The following is an 18,116-nucleotide window of genomic DNA, read 5'->3' as shown; positions in this document are numbered from 1 at the left end:
GATTTGTTCAGCTGTTTGCAGACACTTCCCTGACTAGTGTATACAACACAATCAGAGCAACTCATATGATAAAATGTGTTGGCAGCATTATGAGAGCAAAAGTGTTCTGTATTTTCTCAATCCTTAAAAGTTTTTCTGTGATAAAGATCTCTTAGAAATATGTCTGTATTCATTTACAGGAAGAAAAATAACTTGATTGTGTCTTTTCACATGCACCTCTGTGACTTACTTCTTTTTACTACAACACCTGGTTCATGTTATCACGCAGGTTGGGCTTCTATCTGCATTCTTGGCAGCTTACTCGTTTCTAGAGAACAGGGTCAAACCCAGTGAAGCAATGACAGGCATAAATATCCTAAGGCAAGTCTAACCTGTGTGTCTTTGTTTGTTACAGTCTAGAGCACATCTGATATGGTATTTTTTTTTTTTAGAATGATACAGATTTTAAGATGGAAACATCACCCATTACTGATATGATGGTTGATACAGCGGATTTTGAGATTAAATAAAAATATACCTTTTCTATGTGGATTGTGGAGTGAAATTGCACCAATATGGCTATGCAGAGGTACTCAGAAGTGCCTTAACAAATAACTTTTTTTTTTAACATTATTATGCACTATAACAAACAAGTCTCAGAATGAAAACTGAGAAAATACAAAATAAAAAGAAAATAAATAGCTAAATCAGCACACTGTGACACCATTTCTAAATCACCCCAAACTTTATGTTCTGCATTATATGTTTTATTTTGGTGCACATCTAAAAAAAAAACAACCCCTATGCCGATACAGATAAATACAGATAAGTCCATGATAATTTCAACCAACTGGTATGTTGGTCTGGCTCTAACACATTAAGTCTATAAAGACTGTAATTATCACAATTCTCTTCAAAAAGTATTAATATTTAATATATTGACACAGCAGATTAAGACTGTTTTAATTTTTTTATGTTTTACAGAAAAATTACTATTATAAAGGTGACCTGCGATAAAAAGCTACAAATTAAAAAGTCCCTATCTTTATTTTGGACACAACCACAATAACAACCGCACTTTAGCCGACTTTTTGACACTGATACTATAGCAAGTGGTCATAGCTTTTATGGCTATCTGATCTCACTCACAGTTGTCTCACACACAGACTAAAAGGTTTGGAATACAATACACTCTGTATAAGTCACCCTGCTTGTTGACGTCCATCAGATGTCATGATTGACATGAGAGACACCTCCTGGGGGGGTGACATTTCCCTCCTCAACCCCTGCCCTCACCCACTTCTATCTACATACCATCAAATAAAAGAAAATATAGAAGGCAGCCAACCTCACTCATAATTCAAGTGAGTCACATTGTAGCCGGGTTTAAATATGGAATACAATCTGTGCTGCAGTAGCTGAAGGTTACTCTTTGTCAAAAGTGTCCGTCTGTCGTTTGAGCGTGTGAACCGAACAACAACAAGACTTCACACAGCGCGTCTGCCAAAACGGTCAGCAGCCAGACAGACAAACGTGGTTAGACACAGACAGACACGCCACGGCAACCCCACTCTGTGGACCTACCAGGTATGATCTTCATCTATAAGACGGTATAGAGAGGAAGAGGAGGACGAGGGCGAAGAAAAAGAGAGCTGGACAGAGGGGGGAATGAAGCGGACAGGAGAGGCTCCTGTTTGTTTGCTCTGAGCTGCCTTGTTTCTCCCTTGTGTTGAATTTTGACAGCCTGTGCCTGCTGCTTGGATCCGTCAGCCTGCTCTCTCTCTCTCTCCCGTGGCCAGGGGAGGAGGGACGACACACCAGAGCAGGGGGTAAAGGGGGCAGGGGCGAGGGGGGGGGCGATGAGAGGGGTGGGTGGCCAGGGGGAGCGGAGCTGGGGCTGACTGAGGGTTATAAATATCCACCAGAGCCAGATGATCACAGTGTCACAGTTAGAAACTGATGGAAGAGCTCTGGCGGGACACTTGGCTTTACTCCCCCCTAGAGACAGCCCCACAAACACAAGCACCCCCCCCCCCCCCCCCCCCCCCCCCCCTTTTTCTTTGATGATGATGATGGGGGAGAGTTTATTCTGTGATACTAAGTCACAGCTCTCAGCCAGAAAACAGATTTCAACATATGCTAGAGATATCATTTAGACATAATAATGTCAACACATTAAAAGTAGACTCATCACTTTTATGCGAAAGAAGAAGCATTGCCATGCAGTACATAGTTCACTAAATGATGATGAAACAAAATCCCACATGTGATGGGATGGGATACAGCCTTAGAGATCTAAAAAGTCCATTTCTCATATTCACACAGTAGCTTTGGCTCAGGCCACACATATACAGGTACAAAATGTATTAAAATGTAGCGTTTTCTATGTGTTTTTGCCTTTTGTACACTCACAAAGGGCAATTTATGGTAGGTCGCTGAAAATGGAGCTTTGACTTGTGATTGACCACATCAAGATTAAAAACACGAATGTGGGAAAAGCCCTACTTTTAAAAATACCCGTGTTTGTGTGGACAAGGCCTTATTTTGCTGTCCCTTAAAAGATGCATGACTTAAAACAAGAGTGTTTACTCAATGTCTGACATTTAAACTGTAAATGAGATGGGTTAAACTGGATAAATTCAGTGTCATTATGGGAAAAAAAACCACTGGCGGGAACACTTAGTGGACAGAAATAGCAACAAAGTCAGAAAATATGAAAACTTAGAGCTACAACTGATGGAATAATTATTAAGTCATGCAGCCACACACAGAGTTTTGTGATGGACAGATTGTAAGAGAGTTTAGCTCTCACTGTCCATCCCCTATTGCTTTAGGGATTGCAGCAATGCACAACATTCTCTAAATATAGCCTGTCTAATATATGCATATGGCTTTGTCAATTGTAGCGTTGACAACTGGTTCCATTTCTACGTAAAAGCAATTCCACCGAGTGTCTGGAGAGTAGAGCTGGGATTGTCTTCTCTCATGGACACTATAGATGGATGCCCTGTGTGAAACCAAGGTAGCTATACTGAGAAACCATGTAGGGGCTTTACAGAGGACCGCAGAGAATTCCTCTGTGAACATCCTTCACTAACAGAGCCTCATGCACACATCATTCATGTTAAGACACATAGCCGAAAGGTATTTGAAGATTGTGTCCAGAGGGGAATACCTCTTGTCTCAATCTACACCCAGATACTGCTGGAGCCCCATTTTGTAAACACTGTTCTCCTCTAACCCCTTTAACGATGGCCCAATGGCTGTTTTCTTTCAGAAGCTGTCACAGGTGAGTTTTAGCGCTGCAGTGAAGATACTGGTATCATATGAAACAACCTAACGAATCCAAGGGGACTAAATAACAGCTTAGGCCATATTTTGGCATGGGAAAAAATTACATGTCCATTTTCACAGGGGTCCCTTGATCTTTGACTTTAAAATATCTGGATGAAAATGGGTTCTATGGTACCCAGAAGTCTCCTCTTGACAGACTTGCCCACTTTATGCAAATCTCATGCCGTTTGGAACAGACACAATGTAGTTTTTGACACAAATGTGTTATTTTTTTTACCTATTCTACTTGAATATCACTGCATATGGGGCCCTGAAACAGACTTCGAATTGCATAAATTGGGTATGACTGAAACGCTGTGACTCTTCTGAATTCAATTGGTCCAATTATGCTCATGTACAAGATACACATTTAAAATTTTCAGGTTCTCACCTTTCAGATGATGTACACCACTTCTACCTGCTATCTCCCCCTGAACATCCCCAGTCCCCCATCCCTTGCTGAATTTGTTATGGGTTAACAATCAGTGTTGACTAAGCGGGTGGTGAGGTCTCTCTAGAGAAAACACTGCATTTAGTTGACATAAAGGTTGTCGAGGTCCACTTATGTAGCTGATTCAGATTATTTTTACTCACTGTGAAGAGGAGACATCATTTCACAGCAAAGCTGGAGACTTTCTCTGATTAGAGTGAGTTATTTGCTGGCCAGTATTTATAACAGAGTTGCAGGGAACAACAGGGTAAACAAAAGGTGTGGTCTTTGTTGATTATCTTAGGAAAAGATTGGATTTACATAGGCTCCATACAAGTTTGTTTCACAAAGCAAAAGTGATTTGATTAGCAAAAATTTGACTTATCAAATGTAAATTGTTTCCCTCAACAAAGAGGCAGCCACTGACAATTGAATCAGGATTGACTTGATAAAAGAGTCAAGATAAAACAAATTATATCCAAATAAATACATTATTTTCTTTACAGAACACTCACAAAATGCAACTCTTCCGCCAACTCACACACTAAACTGAAGTAGAATTAGTCAGCCCCTTGAACACGGCCTGACAAGTATCATGGGAAATGACTAACATCATAACCATCTTGGCCAAACCCTCAATATATTCCACATGTTATCTATCAATGTGTTCCGGGGTTTGGTCTTCAGTTCGTGAAGTGTTATATTGCTTTAACAGATTTCGGATTCTGCGTCACTGTCCAGCCTCAAGTCATTATGTTGCAATGGTCCGCTATTAAAATTTGATATCAAACACTTCGCCAACGCGGCACTTCAAACTGGCAGCTAAAACTTCCATGATGGAAGATCACACGCAGCCGGCCCATGGGAGAGGATTATGTTTTAGTTGCTCATTACCCTGACTAGTCATTTCTTCACACCATGTGCTTCTTCCAAAAAAAAAAAAAACTGATATCACAAAATGTTTAAGGATTTCTTTTTATATAACTAAATCCTGGTTTAACAGAAATAACGCAGCTTTGGAGGATTACAGTCGACCGCTCAAGTTCCATTCTGACTCTGTATTTTCAGCCCTGGCACTGACTGTTGTGTCAACAGTACATCTTCATTGTCAAAATGTTTGTGTCTCAATTTATGAAAGGTAGGCACAAGTTGTGACACTTATGAGTGCAATAAAATATCCAAAGCGCTTTCAAAGGCGGAGTCAGCAGTAAAAGATAGGGCACGGCAGCTCAGGTCATTGACTTTGTTTTGAGCAAAACATCAGTGGTGGTCAACAGCAGACTGAGCAGCAGCAGATTAACATGACAGCTCACAACACAGGCTCTTGAAAGCTCGAGATTGAACATTCATTATGTCCCCCATTCTTTTCTTTTTCTATTCAAAAAGGTCAGACGCATAACTCAAGCTCTGAAGATTTGAGAATGGACTGGGTGAGTCATTGCATTGAAATGATGTGCCACCATAATGAAAGGCACAACGCTGCAGCACACTGTAGCTCTTCATTTAGCCAATCACACAAGAATGCATCGGGTATGATTTCAGAGATTAAAAAAAACAAAACAGGACCTCAGTGCCATGTCTGGCATGTCATTTAGTCTAATTGCCTCTGGTGCCACGTGTGGACAGAGTTTAAATGGCCTCTCAAGCATGTCCATTTCTTGCAAAGCATCCTCCATTCAAGAAATTTAAAAGTGCTACACATAATATCAAAGTGTTCCCATGAAATCTAAACCAGCTTAAACAGCCCTTGTTTTGAAAGCGACATTTCTGTGGCATAAGTCGGTTTTTCAAATACTTTCCTTCTTCCTGGTTTCACTGATGCAATAAAAGACAGACAGAAATTGTAGCAAGACAAAAGCAGACATACCAAACTGCATGTAACTACATCCTAGGGTGTAGCAGAGTCTGCTGACAGCTATTTGATTAGGTAACATACCAAGAATACCACAGTCAGTGGGATGAGAGCACTAAAAATTGTACCTCAGTAAACCCCTGTCCAATCTAACACTACTCATCCTACAGTATCTGAGGGCAAATCTGAGGCAGTTTTCTCTGGCAGCAGTGCATAAATCTGGATATCACAAAGCTTAAAAAAACGATTTTTATTCACCACATGGTGTGAAATATGCATTACTTGGAGTTTTATCAGAACTGACTATAGTTGGGGCTTTGGTCTGTGACAGATGACAATGGTTGGACAGCAGATGTCAGCAGTGGGTCACCAAACACTTTGGTCATCTGACAGACTGGCACTGCTGTCTCCATATCTGATAACGCCACAGACCTCCATAATCAAAAGCACAATTGAAATCTTTGTTATGTTCACAATTCCAAATATCAGTGTAAGAGTTCAGGCTTTATTAGATGATAAAGATCACAGCAACAACTTTAATCTACGCTCTGTTTATGATGAGTTGCATGTGCTGTTTACTGTATACGCAAGTCATAAATTAACTTTTATCAAAGTGCAAAAGGGACTTATTTTCCTGATGAGTACCACAGATTGAATAAAAGAACCCGGCTGCTAATTGATTCCAGGCCTGCTGTCACGTGTGGAACCAAACAAACACACCCTGTGAGTTGAGAGCAAGCTATTCCAACTTCCTGACTCTTTGTCCGTTGCTCACACCCACAAAAGACAACGCCCATGTGAAGCCCTTGCTATAGTGTACACCCAAATGCACGATTGTCAAAATAACATATTGCACTTTTTTGAAAGTTAGGAAACATTAGTCATCACCCAAAATCTAGAGTCACATGAACATGCTTCTGCATCATGATTCATAAGTTTCACTTCAGCATCAAATGGCACCTTTGCCAGGCCATACTGAATCTGTTACTTTCCAGATCCAGCAAAAGAGGCCAGCATATACTACAGTTATCACATTGTCTACATACCTCCCATACCCTACGCATACCATTACATAAAGCTATGCAAGGGGCATGCTTATCTCCTCTACAAGACAGTACGAAAAGAGAGCTGAGAAAACAACCATGGAACAGAAACCAGTGCCAAGGACACAGTCTTACTGGAGCAAAGAGGAGTAATGCTCCCAAAAGCACCACACCTCCCTTTCTAAGTACGTTTGGCTTTAACACACGCACAACTATCTCTACAGGGAACAGGCGAGGCTGAATCTCAGCAAACAGCCCCACCTTGTTGGAATGATTGCAGGTCTGCATAATTTCATTTGGCAAACACTCAGATGGCTCCAGAGATTACTGCTCTCACTGACACATGTGCACAGTTCAGTTTATTGCCAAACAATGGACTAACCCACCCAAAAAAGTGTGACTTTTGGGGTTGTTTAATAGTATGATCATTGCAACTGCAACATGCCCTGCATGTCAACAGTGTGGCAAATTATAAGTAAATGTCTTGATCCTGAAGTATTGCTTTATATATAGTCTAACTTTCACCTGTGATGATGAGTCATAATGCCTGTGTTAAATCTAACAACTGTCTTGAATACACTACAAACAGTGCTATGACAGTGTTACTGATACTTTATCTATTTTAACACACAGATAATTAGATCACAGCCACATCTGAACTGACTCTTCTCACCAGCTTAGTGATACTATTCCTAAAGAGAGACTGCCTCTCGTCCACATCACAAAGTCGAGCCAGGGCTCTGGAACATGTAACTTTAAGCCATAAACTGTAATCAAATCACCCCAAATAACACTTTGGAAGGAAAGCCAGAAGCAGTTACAGCATGGGAATGTTCTTTTGGTGTATGAAATACTGCAATTACAATTTAAAGGAGGAACAAAAAGCTGCCATCAAACACCCAAACTAAGACCTCCCACACTTCAAAGAAAGGTGAGAACCTTGATGGGAGAGCAATTACATCACATGAATGGTGACAGTAGGAAGTAGGTTAATTGGCACAGATTCAAACGAACCTTCAATGAAGTTAGGCCATGTCCTCTTCTCTGGCTCCTCCAATGAATGGTCCCAGTCCTGCTCAGGTGAGGCTCCCTGCACCCTGGCCTCTGGTGCAGCTGTCAATAGGGCTCTCTCTATGGCAATTTCTTCCAGAACATCCAGGTCCAGTTCCTCTCCTTCCTCATCCAGTTGCACAGGTGGAGGAGGCGACTGCTGCCCAGTTGCATCAGGACTAATAAGCTGCTTCACCTCAACTATCTCTTCAACCACTACAATTTTCCTCTTCATGGCGGCCTCGTCTGAGTCGGGGCTTGCAGACTCACAGGTGTCCCCTAGGTGAAGCTGGTCAGGCTGGGCAGCTGCGGGTGTGGCAGTGGCAGAGGGTGTGTCCTTCTCCGGGTCCTTCTTCTTCTCTTGCTCTTGATTTAAGGCCTCAGAAACAGAGAGCCTTTTCTCTGTGCTGCGCTCTGCTGCCTGACTGGCTGAATGTTGTGCAACTCTGGGAGGCTCCTCTTGCTTGTCGAGGGGGCTGGCCTGCGCCTGAGCTACAGCTGCCTGCGCTGGTGCTGCTGACGCTAATTCTCCGGCTGCGGGTGCTTCCCTCGCAGTGGAGGATGTTTTTGGTTTCGGAACCTCCCGCTTGATTTTTTCTGCAAAGAGCAGCGCTGGCTCCACCTCCCCTTTGTCTGCCGGGGCCTCACAGAGCACAGCTGCTGCCTGCCTGGTTTCCTCACTGCACATTCTTTCAGGAGTCATCTTTGGAGAAACATTGAGTTGTGTCAGTTCGGAGGTCGTGACATGGCTCTCTTTAACTGTGTCCCCAGGCAATGATGTAATGCTAGTGGAGAGTAGTGCTTCAGGTTTTTTGTTTATGGTGTCTAATGCTGATGTCTGCTTCTTGCCTTTCCCTTTCTTCTTCCCCTTTGAAGATTCCTCTGCAGCTTTCACTGTGCTTATTGGGGATTTAGTCTCAACTGTGGGTTTCTGAGTTTCTGGCACAGGGCTTTTCTCTTCAGGTTTAGGACTTGCCTGTATGAGCTCCACTTGAGTTAATTTCTGCACCGTCACCGTTTCCACTTTAGTCACAGTGATTTCATCAGATTTAATTTGCTCCACACAGGGCAATTTAGTATTTGACTTGTCCTCAGAGCATAATGGTTCATGTGTTATTTTGCTGACACTGCTCCCCTCAACCTTTACTTGTGCATTATCTGGGAGTGCCACTGGGGGCACTGCTGGGATCTGATCTACTTCAGAAACACTCTGGTCCTTAGGTATTTTAGGGACTTTCTTTATTTGTGTCCCTTCCTTTATTTTTCCCCCATCAATCTCTTTTTTAGTCTTATTTTCCTTGACAGGTCCCTTAGTCTTTAGGCTGGAACACACAGTCAGTGGCTCTGAGGTAATTACTGGAGTGGGTTGGAGGGTATTTTCCCCCACCTCCTCAGGGGGCTTGTCTACACATGGTTTTTCCTTTTCAAAGTTAGAGTCAGGTGGTCCCTCTGCATTGATACTCTTGGATATCTCAACTTGAGATTTCTTTTTCTTCCTTTTTGATTTAGAGCTCCCCTCAACCACTTGTTTGGTTTCCGTAGCCACCTCTGTGGTGTCAACATTTTCACTGATCTTAGGTGTATCTTTTTGTACTAATGTGATGCCCTTTACTGACACTTTAGGAGCCTCTTCTGGCACTATTTTTTCATCTTTCTTGACATTTGGAGTCACATTTACATCAGTCTTCTCTTCTTTTGTAATCTTTTCTTTTACTGTAGCTTTCCCCTTGACAGGTTTTGTGTCTTCAGAAGTAGCTATAGTTGTTACGAGAGTTGTACTAATGGTAGTTTTAACTTCAAGTATTGAGGATTCAGGTGTTGTTTTCTGTGGTGTTTCATCCGTTTTGGGCTTTGCTGGGATATTCTTGGAGGTCACTTTAACATCAATGGGCTCCTGAGTCACTGTACCTTTAGACATCTCCCTTACTATATCAGTGGACATTTCTGGCTCGCTGGTGGTACTGTCGGGTGGGGGTTTGGTGGCCTCCTGAGTGACAGTTACTTTGGCAGTTTTCTTGGCCTTCTGAACATCTATTTTGGATTCAACTGGCATCTTCATTTCTGCAGGTTTAATTGATTCCTCATTAACCTTTGCTCTCTTAAGCTTCTCTCCTTTGACAGGTTTGGGAATGACAGGGGTGGGGCTGGCAGTGTCAGTAAGTTCGGAGGTTTCCTTTGGAGCAGCCATTGTGATAACTGCCTGGGCTTTTATGTCATCAGTCGCTGTTTCTGATGCAGGCATGACCTCTGCAGATTTAACTGGATCAACAATTCCTTTTTTTGTCTCCTCTTTCTTGACATCTTGATTGGCAGGTTTTGTGATGACAGGGGTGGTGGTGGCAGTGTCAGTAAGGAGGTTGGAGGTTTCCTTTGGAGCAGCCATTGTGATAACTGCCTGGGCTTTTATGTCATCAGTTGCTGTTTCAGGTGTAGGCTTGACCTTTGCAGATTTAACTGGATCCACCGTCACATTTTTTGTCTTCTCTTCCTTAATATCTTTATTGACAATTTCTGTGATGACAGGAGTAGCACTGGGGAGAGGAGTAGTTTCCTGAGCAGCAGCCATTGTGTTAACTGCTTGAGGATTTATGCTACCATTCACTGTTTCAGCTGTAGCCTTGGCCTCTGCAGGTTTAACTGGATCCACAATTATCTTTTTTGTCTTCTCCTCCTTGACATATGTATTTACAGCTTTTGTGATGACAGTGGTGACAGTAGGGAGAGTGGAGGTTTCCTGAGCAGCAGCAGCCGTTGTGTTAACTGCTTGAGGATTTACGTTATCTTTAACCATTTCAGCTGTGGCCTTGCCCTCTGCAAATTTAACTGGATCTACCGTCACCTTTTTTGTCTTCTTTTCCTTGATTTCTTCATTGACAGGTTTGGTGATGACAAGGGTGGTGCTGGCAGTGTCAGTAAGGAGTTTGGAGGTTTCCTTTGGAGCAGCCGTTGTGATAACTGCCTGGGCTTTTATGTCATCAGTCGCTGTTTCTGATGCAGGCATGACCTCTGCAGATCTAACGGGATCAACAATTACTTTTTTTGTCTCCTCTTTCTTGACATCTTGATTGGCAGGTTTTGTGATGACAGGGGTGGTGGTGGCAGTGTCAGTAAGGAGTTTGGAGGTTTCCTTTGGAGCAGCCATTGTGATAACTGCCTGGGCCTCTGCTTCTTTTTCAGCTGTAGGTTTGGCCTCTGCAGATCTAACTGTCTCTACCGTCATCTTTTTTGTCTTCTCTTCCTTGATCTCTTCATTGGCAGGTTTTGTGATGACAGGGGTGGTGCTGGCAGTGTCAGTAAGTTTGGAGGTTTCCTTTGGAGCAGCCATTGTGGTAACTGCCTGGGCTTTTATGTCATCAGTCGCTGTTTCTGATGCAGGCATGACCTCTGCAGATTTAACTGGATCAACAATTCCTTTTTTTGTCTTCTCTTTCTTGACATCTTGATTGGCAGGTTTTGTGATGACAGGTGTGGTGGTGGCAGTGTCAGTAAGGAGGTTGGAGGTTTCCTTTGGAGCAGCCATTGTGATAACTGCCTGGGCTTTTATGTCATCAGTTGCTGTTTCAGGTGTAGGCTTGACCTTTGCAGATTTAACTGGATCCACCGTCACAGTTTTTGTCTTCTCTTCCTTAATATCTTTATTAACAATTTCCGTGATGACAGGAGTAGCACTGGGGAGAGGAGTAGTTTCCTGAGCAGCAGCCATTGTGTTAACTGCTTGAGGATTTATGTTATCTGTCACCATTTCAGCTGTGGCCTTGGCCTCTGCAGGTTTAACTGGATCACCCATCTTCTTTTTTGTCTTCTCTTTCTTAGTGTCTTTATTTACAGGTTTTGTGATGACGGGAGCAGCAGTAGTAATGTCAGTAACAACACTGGGGGTTTCCTGAGCAGCAGCCTTTGTAATAACTACTTCAGGTTTTACCTTGTTATGAGCTGATTCAGCTGTAGCCTTGCCCTCTGCAGACGTAACTGGATCCACAATCATTTTTACTGTCTTCTCTCCCTTCATATCTTTATTGGCAGGCTTTGTGATGACAGGGGTGGTGGTGGAAGTGTCAGTAAGGAGTTTGGAGGTTTCCTGAGGAGCAGCCATTGTGATAACTGCCTGGGTCTCCAAGTTATCGGTTTTCGCTTCAGCTGTAGCCTTGGCCTCTGCAGATTTAACTGGATCCACTGTCACATTTTTTGTCTTCTCTTCCTTGATTTCTTTCTTGGCAGGTTTTGTGATGACAGTGGTTGTGGTGGTGGTAGTGTTAGTAAAGAATTTGGAGGTTTCCTGAGCAGCAGTCATTGTAATAACTGCTTGGGGATTTGCCTTTTCAGCTGTTGCCATAATCTCTGCAGATTTAACTGGATCCACAATCACATTGGTTGTCTTTTCCTCGATATCGTCATTGACACGTTTCGTAGGGACTGGGCCAGGGCTGGCAGTGTCGTTAAGGAGCTTGGAAGTTTTTTGAGTAGCAGCCATTGTAACAACAGTTTGGGGATTTGCTTTATCATTTGCTTTTATAACTTTAGCCTTGACCTCCTCTGATTTGATTGGCTCCACTATTACTTTTTTTGTCTTCTCCTCTTTGACCTCGTTAACAGCAAGCATTGTGATAGATGACTTGCTTGTTACCATTTCAGGCTTCATGGAAGCTTTTTCATCTGCAATCTTGAGCTTCTCTTTATTTGTTTTGGGAGTAGAGGGTTCAGCTGGGATCTTTGATGTTGCAGCACCTGCAGCCTCAGCGACAGCAGCCACGGTTAATGGTAGGGCTGCTTTGGAGAACACTGATGTCTGACTGGTCTGTGGCGCATCCTGTTTGAAAGCTGCTCTCTGACTCTGGACAGACATTGGTGCCTTCTCCCTTTGGAACTCAAACACCTTCTCCTGTGATATTGCTACTGGCTTCTCATTGCTCACATCAGGCTGCTGACGAGAGACTCTTTTAACCCTGCTCTCCTCCATCATTGCTGCTTCATTTCTGTTCCCCCTCCTAAACAAAGATTGAGGCTGCTCCTCCACTTCCCATGATGCTTTTGGCCTGACTGCTTCTGCAGCCATTGGCCGACCCCTAAACCTGGGGGTCCTATCAGAGTAGCTCTCTTTTTCTCCGGGACCCATCATCTTATGGCGGTAGCCTTGACGCTCGGCCAGAGACTCTTGGCTCTCTGCTTCACCCCTGCGTCCTGGTTTAGGAACATAAGATGTAGGACCTTCCACAGATTGGACTCGTGCAGCCCGATGGGCAATGGCCAGGGTGGATGTTGGCTTTCTGACCCTCTGCAGGGATGCAGGAATAATCTCAGGGGGCAGGCGGAGGTAGTCACGCAGGTAAACAATGCCCTCGTTGGTCAGGTACCAGTAGAAATGTCTCCAGGCAAATGTCTCCTTCACAAAGCCCCGAGACTTAAGAGACCCCATGGCACGGATTACTTGTAGGTTTCTCACACCTTCTATCTCAGGGTGCTTGGTCTGAGGCCTCTTGTCCTTCTTGGCCACCATGACCCCATCTCTAAAGAGGACCTCATAGATGGCCCTCAGTTCCCGCACGGGCATCAGCATTCCAGCAACCATTGTGCTTTATGTCAGTATGCTCTCAAAGTAAAACTGAAAACCACAACATGAAAGGAAGATAAATAAGACAATCTCACGTCTTGTTGTGTGAAAGGATCCAGTGGCAAAACCGGCTGTCACGTGTTTCTCAATCCAATAATAAAAAAATAAAAGAAGAAATCCTTGTCAGCTTACTTTCTTTTCCTCGTTTTCTTGCTGATCCTTTGGATATCGTGAAGAAAAAGTATATTCCTCTGTGAAATCTGACTTTAACAAAGTCAAAAGTGTGCTGTCCCCCCACTTAGATTCAGCGTGGCTGGGAATGAACAGTCTCCGTTCTGCCGAGATGGCAATGACAGAATGGAAGAGAGGGAGGGTGTGTGAGAGAGTGTGAGAGAGAGAGAGTGAGGCACACTTCTCAGTCTGGCTCCTCCTACCTTCTCTCCTCTATTCCTCAGAAAAAAACCGGCATGGAAAAAAATCCTCACTAAAGTAAATAGTAGAGCAGGAAGTAGGAAGCAAAGAAAAGAAAAAGCAATAACTTGATTAAAATAAAGAAAGCGCAAAGTCAAATGAATGGAGCAACACACTTGTGGAGTGTGTTTGAGCACATGTTCTGTAGCTCTAAAACTTTAACGGAGACGCCCACCCACACACGAAAGCACACGCCTCCCTATAATGTACACACACACCTCTAAACACACACTGGCAAACACACACCCTTTGGCGTGTCACACACACACCGTCTCAGCAAATGAGCTGCTCTAAACAGGGATTAGTTTAGAAGAAAGAGAGTCAACCAGTTGGCATACATCTATCCTGCCCTGGCCATCGGGTGCATGTAGATTATCAAATACAAGGTGTCTCCTTTTACATGTTTCCCGATCAGGTATCACTGAGGAGCTTTTACTCTACACACAAGGTGTGGCTTTCAGATATCATGTCACAGTCTTTGAATGTAGTAAAGCTGACATTTGAAGAGAAAATACATATCACCATAAAGGTATTTTGGTCTCTAGGATCATATATTATATGAAAGGGCGAAATACATGACCCACGCCGATATAGTCTCACAGAGGGAGATTTTAAGTTTATTTCTATTCTTGTCTGTGATTTTTGGAGGGTCACCAAATCGCCAAATGAAGGAAATGACATAGGCAAATTTCCCACTGCACCTTATTAAAATGATGCAACAGGCTGTAAAGTGCTCTAAAGTTGTGCTGCTGCTTCAGACACCTAACATTTGGACTCCATTTAGCTGGGAACCAAGAATCTGTCTTGCGAAACTATATAAAGAACTGCGCATTATAGCTAACCTTTTCAGCACTCCCAGGAACATGATATCAGATTTCTATCCCTAGATCATTTCACTCTTCTGTACATCTGTCTCCAGTTCGTCTCTCTGTGTCAGTGAGTGTCCTTTCACAGTGTGCCAAGTCAAACTGGAAGGAAAAGTGACCATCGGAGTACATGCTCACTTATCCCATTGAAAAAGAAAAGGAGATACTGAAGAGCACACGGTACTATGCTGCAGTCTTGTTGCGCAATTGCACTGGCGATGAAATGATGCATTCCGCCTGCTGTTTGAAACCACACACACGCACACACACACACACTATTATACATCCAAACACTGGCGGGAAACTGTTTTCCTTTTATTTGCCATGGCAACAGTCAAATAAAGTAAGCCAGTTCTGAGTAAGCCACATATCCGCTTTCAGGGCTGCAGTGGCCCAGCAGACCATAAATCTGTTGTCCTGGACAGCTGGACTGAACTGTCATTTATTTGCAAAGACCTGAGACAAGCCATTAGCACGTTGTCAAGCTTTCATCAGCAATCAAGAAAATTAGAAATCACCAAAAAGATTCACGTTAAAAATAGTTTTTGTGAACCTCAGCTATGTCTTCACTAATGCTTTAATGAAAACAATTCCTGTCACACAAGAACTTTGACATCTATCTTGTCAGACTCAGAGGCGATGCCCCAGGCCATGCGTGTACTCCACCTATAGCAGATATGCTGTAAAACATTCTTTGTGATGTTATATTATCTTAAGCAAAGTTAATGATTCAGACTGGCAGCTGTGAAGAGTTTTCATGGGAAGAACAAACAGATCCTGAGATGTTCTATAGAAGAGAGGCATTCCTGTGTATTACGAAACAAATGTTTTATCACTGCATGCTGCAGTTTGCCTGACACTGAAGCAGAGGAGGTGTTGATGGCAGTTGTGTATTTGCATGTGTGGATCTGCAAGCTGGGCTTCAGTTAGTGTATACAAGTCACATGAAGATGATTCTGAAGCATTGTATCACTCATCCCATTAAGTGAGCATTTGATGCTACACTGCTGAGTGTCTAGTTGGGGATTACATTTTTAACATTTAATTTTCTGGTCACTCAATCAAAACAGTAACAGAAGACAGACCATTGTTTTCATTGCAGTTTCTCCCAGTTAAATACCTGCAGTGTTCATTGTTCAGGAGGTTTTGATGGAAGCAGAATTATCTGGACCTGCTGATTTTAACAGGTAAAGACACTGTATCAAGACGTTTCAGGTAAAAAAATCAGTATTTCAGCACATCGACTGCTAGCCAAACTGCTGCTATCATTTGCTCAGTTTGTTTCTCTTCGGATCCAGACGTCCGATGACTAAAATCCTTCATCTGGTTAAAATATATACATATCATAACTAAGATCTAAAAGGGTGTATTATTAAAATGTGTTTTAAAATGGGATTAAAGTTTACTGTGTGCCAGACAACTTCTGGCACACAACCACAGCGCTGACACAAGCACAAAAGTAATAAGAGGCCACTTACAGGCCAGGGACACAGATTACAATTACAGATTTCTCTTGAACATTGTTGGAAACATTTGGCATAATGTAAGTACTCAATAAAATCTATAAATATAGATAGGTCTAGTCTTTTTTTACATTTTAACATGGATATTTTACTTATTATACCTGTATATAAAATAACATCTGAGGAATTAATCCAAACAGAGCACAATGGATACATTGTAAATCAGCCCCAATGATCCACCAGTTAACTATGTGTTAAATTTCAAGCCTGAAGCTTTCTCATTTGGGGTAATCGGCATCACCATGCATGGTGCTTTGCTCTCCTGGCTGCATATCAGTGTGATTTCATGCACTGTTTATGCACAAAGTGCTCAGTGAACTTCAAACTCCCCACAGTGACCCTGATTCTGGCTTGAGGCCCAGTCCCTTCAGCCATCCAAATATTAAATATGCCCGCATCAAGAGAAAAACTGTATCGGCAGGCCTGATGAACTACCGCCAATGAACATGCTGCTTTTTACAGCAACTTGGTGGTTACAATAGCTGTGTGCAGCTTTGAGATGGCATTAGCAACATAATAAATGATCAGGAATAGACTCTTAGACGGGAACGGGACTTACGCTCACTATAGAACTAATGGTGTCTAATTGCATTTAGACTATAAACAGAGCGCAACAGCAGACAGCTGCAAATAGAAACATGATTTGATTGATTGAAGCAGATAAAGGAGTAATAAGACTTTGGGGAAGAGTATCTGAATAGTTTCCTGGTTAGGAGTCCACCTCTGCTTCCATGGTTCAGACCTCCACAAGTCCAAGAATAGACTTGTCATCACCAACTGATGGTGGCTGGCGACTGGCCCACTGTAAAGGCCTGCCACCCTGGAGTGTATTGGTCTTACACACGTGCCCCCAATTCTGATATCAGACCCAAGCCACTCAAGCTACTTCCAGGGAAAGCAAAGGTCAGCAGAGAATGTCTTACCAACTAATGTATGTGCTTGGATTACAGTATAAGGAACCTATGGTGAAACTAAAGTTAGAATGATAGACAGGTTATATTCGTACATGACTAAAATATCAAGTTAATTGAGCTTTGAAAGAAGAAAAGTCTGCCATCTGCCAGCCACTGATGACACACTGATGCTGTCTAGCTGAGCAGTAGTAATTGGAACAAATTCTCATTGATGAACATACATTTTTAAAAGTACAACATGAAACCTCTTGTGAAAGCATATGGAGTGGATAAACCAATATATAAAGTGTTTTAACATCTCCTTTGAAAGGCTGGCCAATCATGACTTGCACTTCGGTACTTGTGACAAATCATTCTGCAATGCATAAGTTTAGTCTATTTTCATTTGAGGAGCTTTTCACCTGGCTGGGTGTAGCCTGGGGAGGGACAGCTGTGCCCCCTGACAGAGCTGACACATGTCAGAGCACAAACACCTCTGACCCGGGAACCTGCTAAAGTTAGAGGTTGTAGTAAACAGCTTTATATGGAGGCGGGGGTTGTCACCACAGTAATTATAGGATTTCCCAGCAATCAATTTTAATTGACTAATGATTTGATGCTTTAACTAATTATGAAGTAGTCAAGTTAAAGTGTTGCAATAAAAAAAAAAAACATACATAAAACAAGAATTACCCCCTCTGGGTTGTGAGCCTCCTCCAAGCAGCCAAGTTGCAGTTTACATCTGTCATGTTTGTCCAGACTCATATGCTGCCACGGCAGTAGACAATATGGCTTCAAATATGGATGTTGTTGCAAAAAAGCTACAAATTCCAAAAGTGGATGCAGTTGTCAGAAAAGTGTTTGGTAACACTTTATATTAAGGTCCTTGTAATAACCATTAATTAACAAGTAATAAGGCCCTTGTAAGTCCTTACAAGATGCTTATTAACATTATTGTGTGTTTATAAGCTTATATAAGTGTTAATAATGGCATTACAAACACCCATGACCCACCCATTGTCTTTGCCATGCCTTTATTAATCTTATTTTGTTTGCTTATTGATATTAAAATATACTTTATTGCTCATCTATTATAAGTTAACTATAAGTTATCTATACTTTTTGCAA

At 42.5% G+C, this 18,116-nt stretch overlaps 2 protein-coding genes across 2 annotated transcripts in view; both read right to left on the bottom strand.

Moving 5' to 3' along the window:
• The window catches only part of LOC131976470 (plectin-like), a 74,008-nt gene extending 64,033 nt beyond the window's left edge, over positions 1-9,975 (bottom strand). The window contains exon 1 of the mRNA XM_059339521.1: positions 7,652-9,975. Coding sequence (XP_059195504.1) covers positions 7,652-9,929 — 2,278 coding nt within the window. The 5' untranslated portion in view covers positions 9,930-9,975. The remainder of the gene's footprint in view (positions 1-7,651) is intronic.
• A 115-nt stretch (positions 9,976-10,090) lies between these two features.
• Positions 10,091-13,680, bottom strand: LOC131976092 (mucin-2-like). The gene is made up of 2 exons (XM_059339005.1): positions 10,152-13,680; positions 10,091-10,105 (listed from the first exon to the last, which is right to left on the bottom strand). Exons 1-2 carry the CDS (start codon positions 13,251-13,253, stop codon positions 10,091-10,093), a joined length of 3,117 nt encoding a protein of 1,038 aa, XP_059194988.1. The 5' UTR covers positions 13,254-13,680.
• Positions 13,681-18,116: the final 4,436 nt, after the last annotated feature.

Source organism: Centropristis striata, chromosome 8 (genome assembly GCF_030273125.1).
Source record: "Centropristis striata isolate RG_2023a ecotype Rhode Island chromosome 8, C.striata_1.0, whole genome shotgun sequence".
NCBI lineage: Eukaryota > Metazoa > Chordata > Actinopteri > Perciformes > Serranidae > Centropristis > Centropristis striata.
Note: the sequence above shows the minus strand (reverse complement) of the source record. Positions and strands in the feature narration are given on the sequence as shown.

Coding starts and splice junctions, on each gene's coding strand:
- LOC131976092 (XM_059339005.1), bottom strand. CDS start 13,253: ATGGTTGCTGGAATGCTGATGCCCGTGCGGGAACTGAGGGCCATCTAT.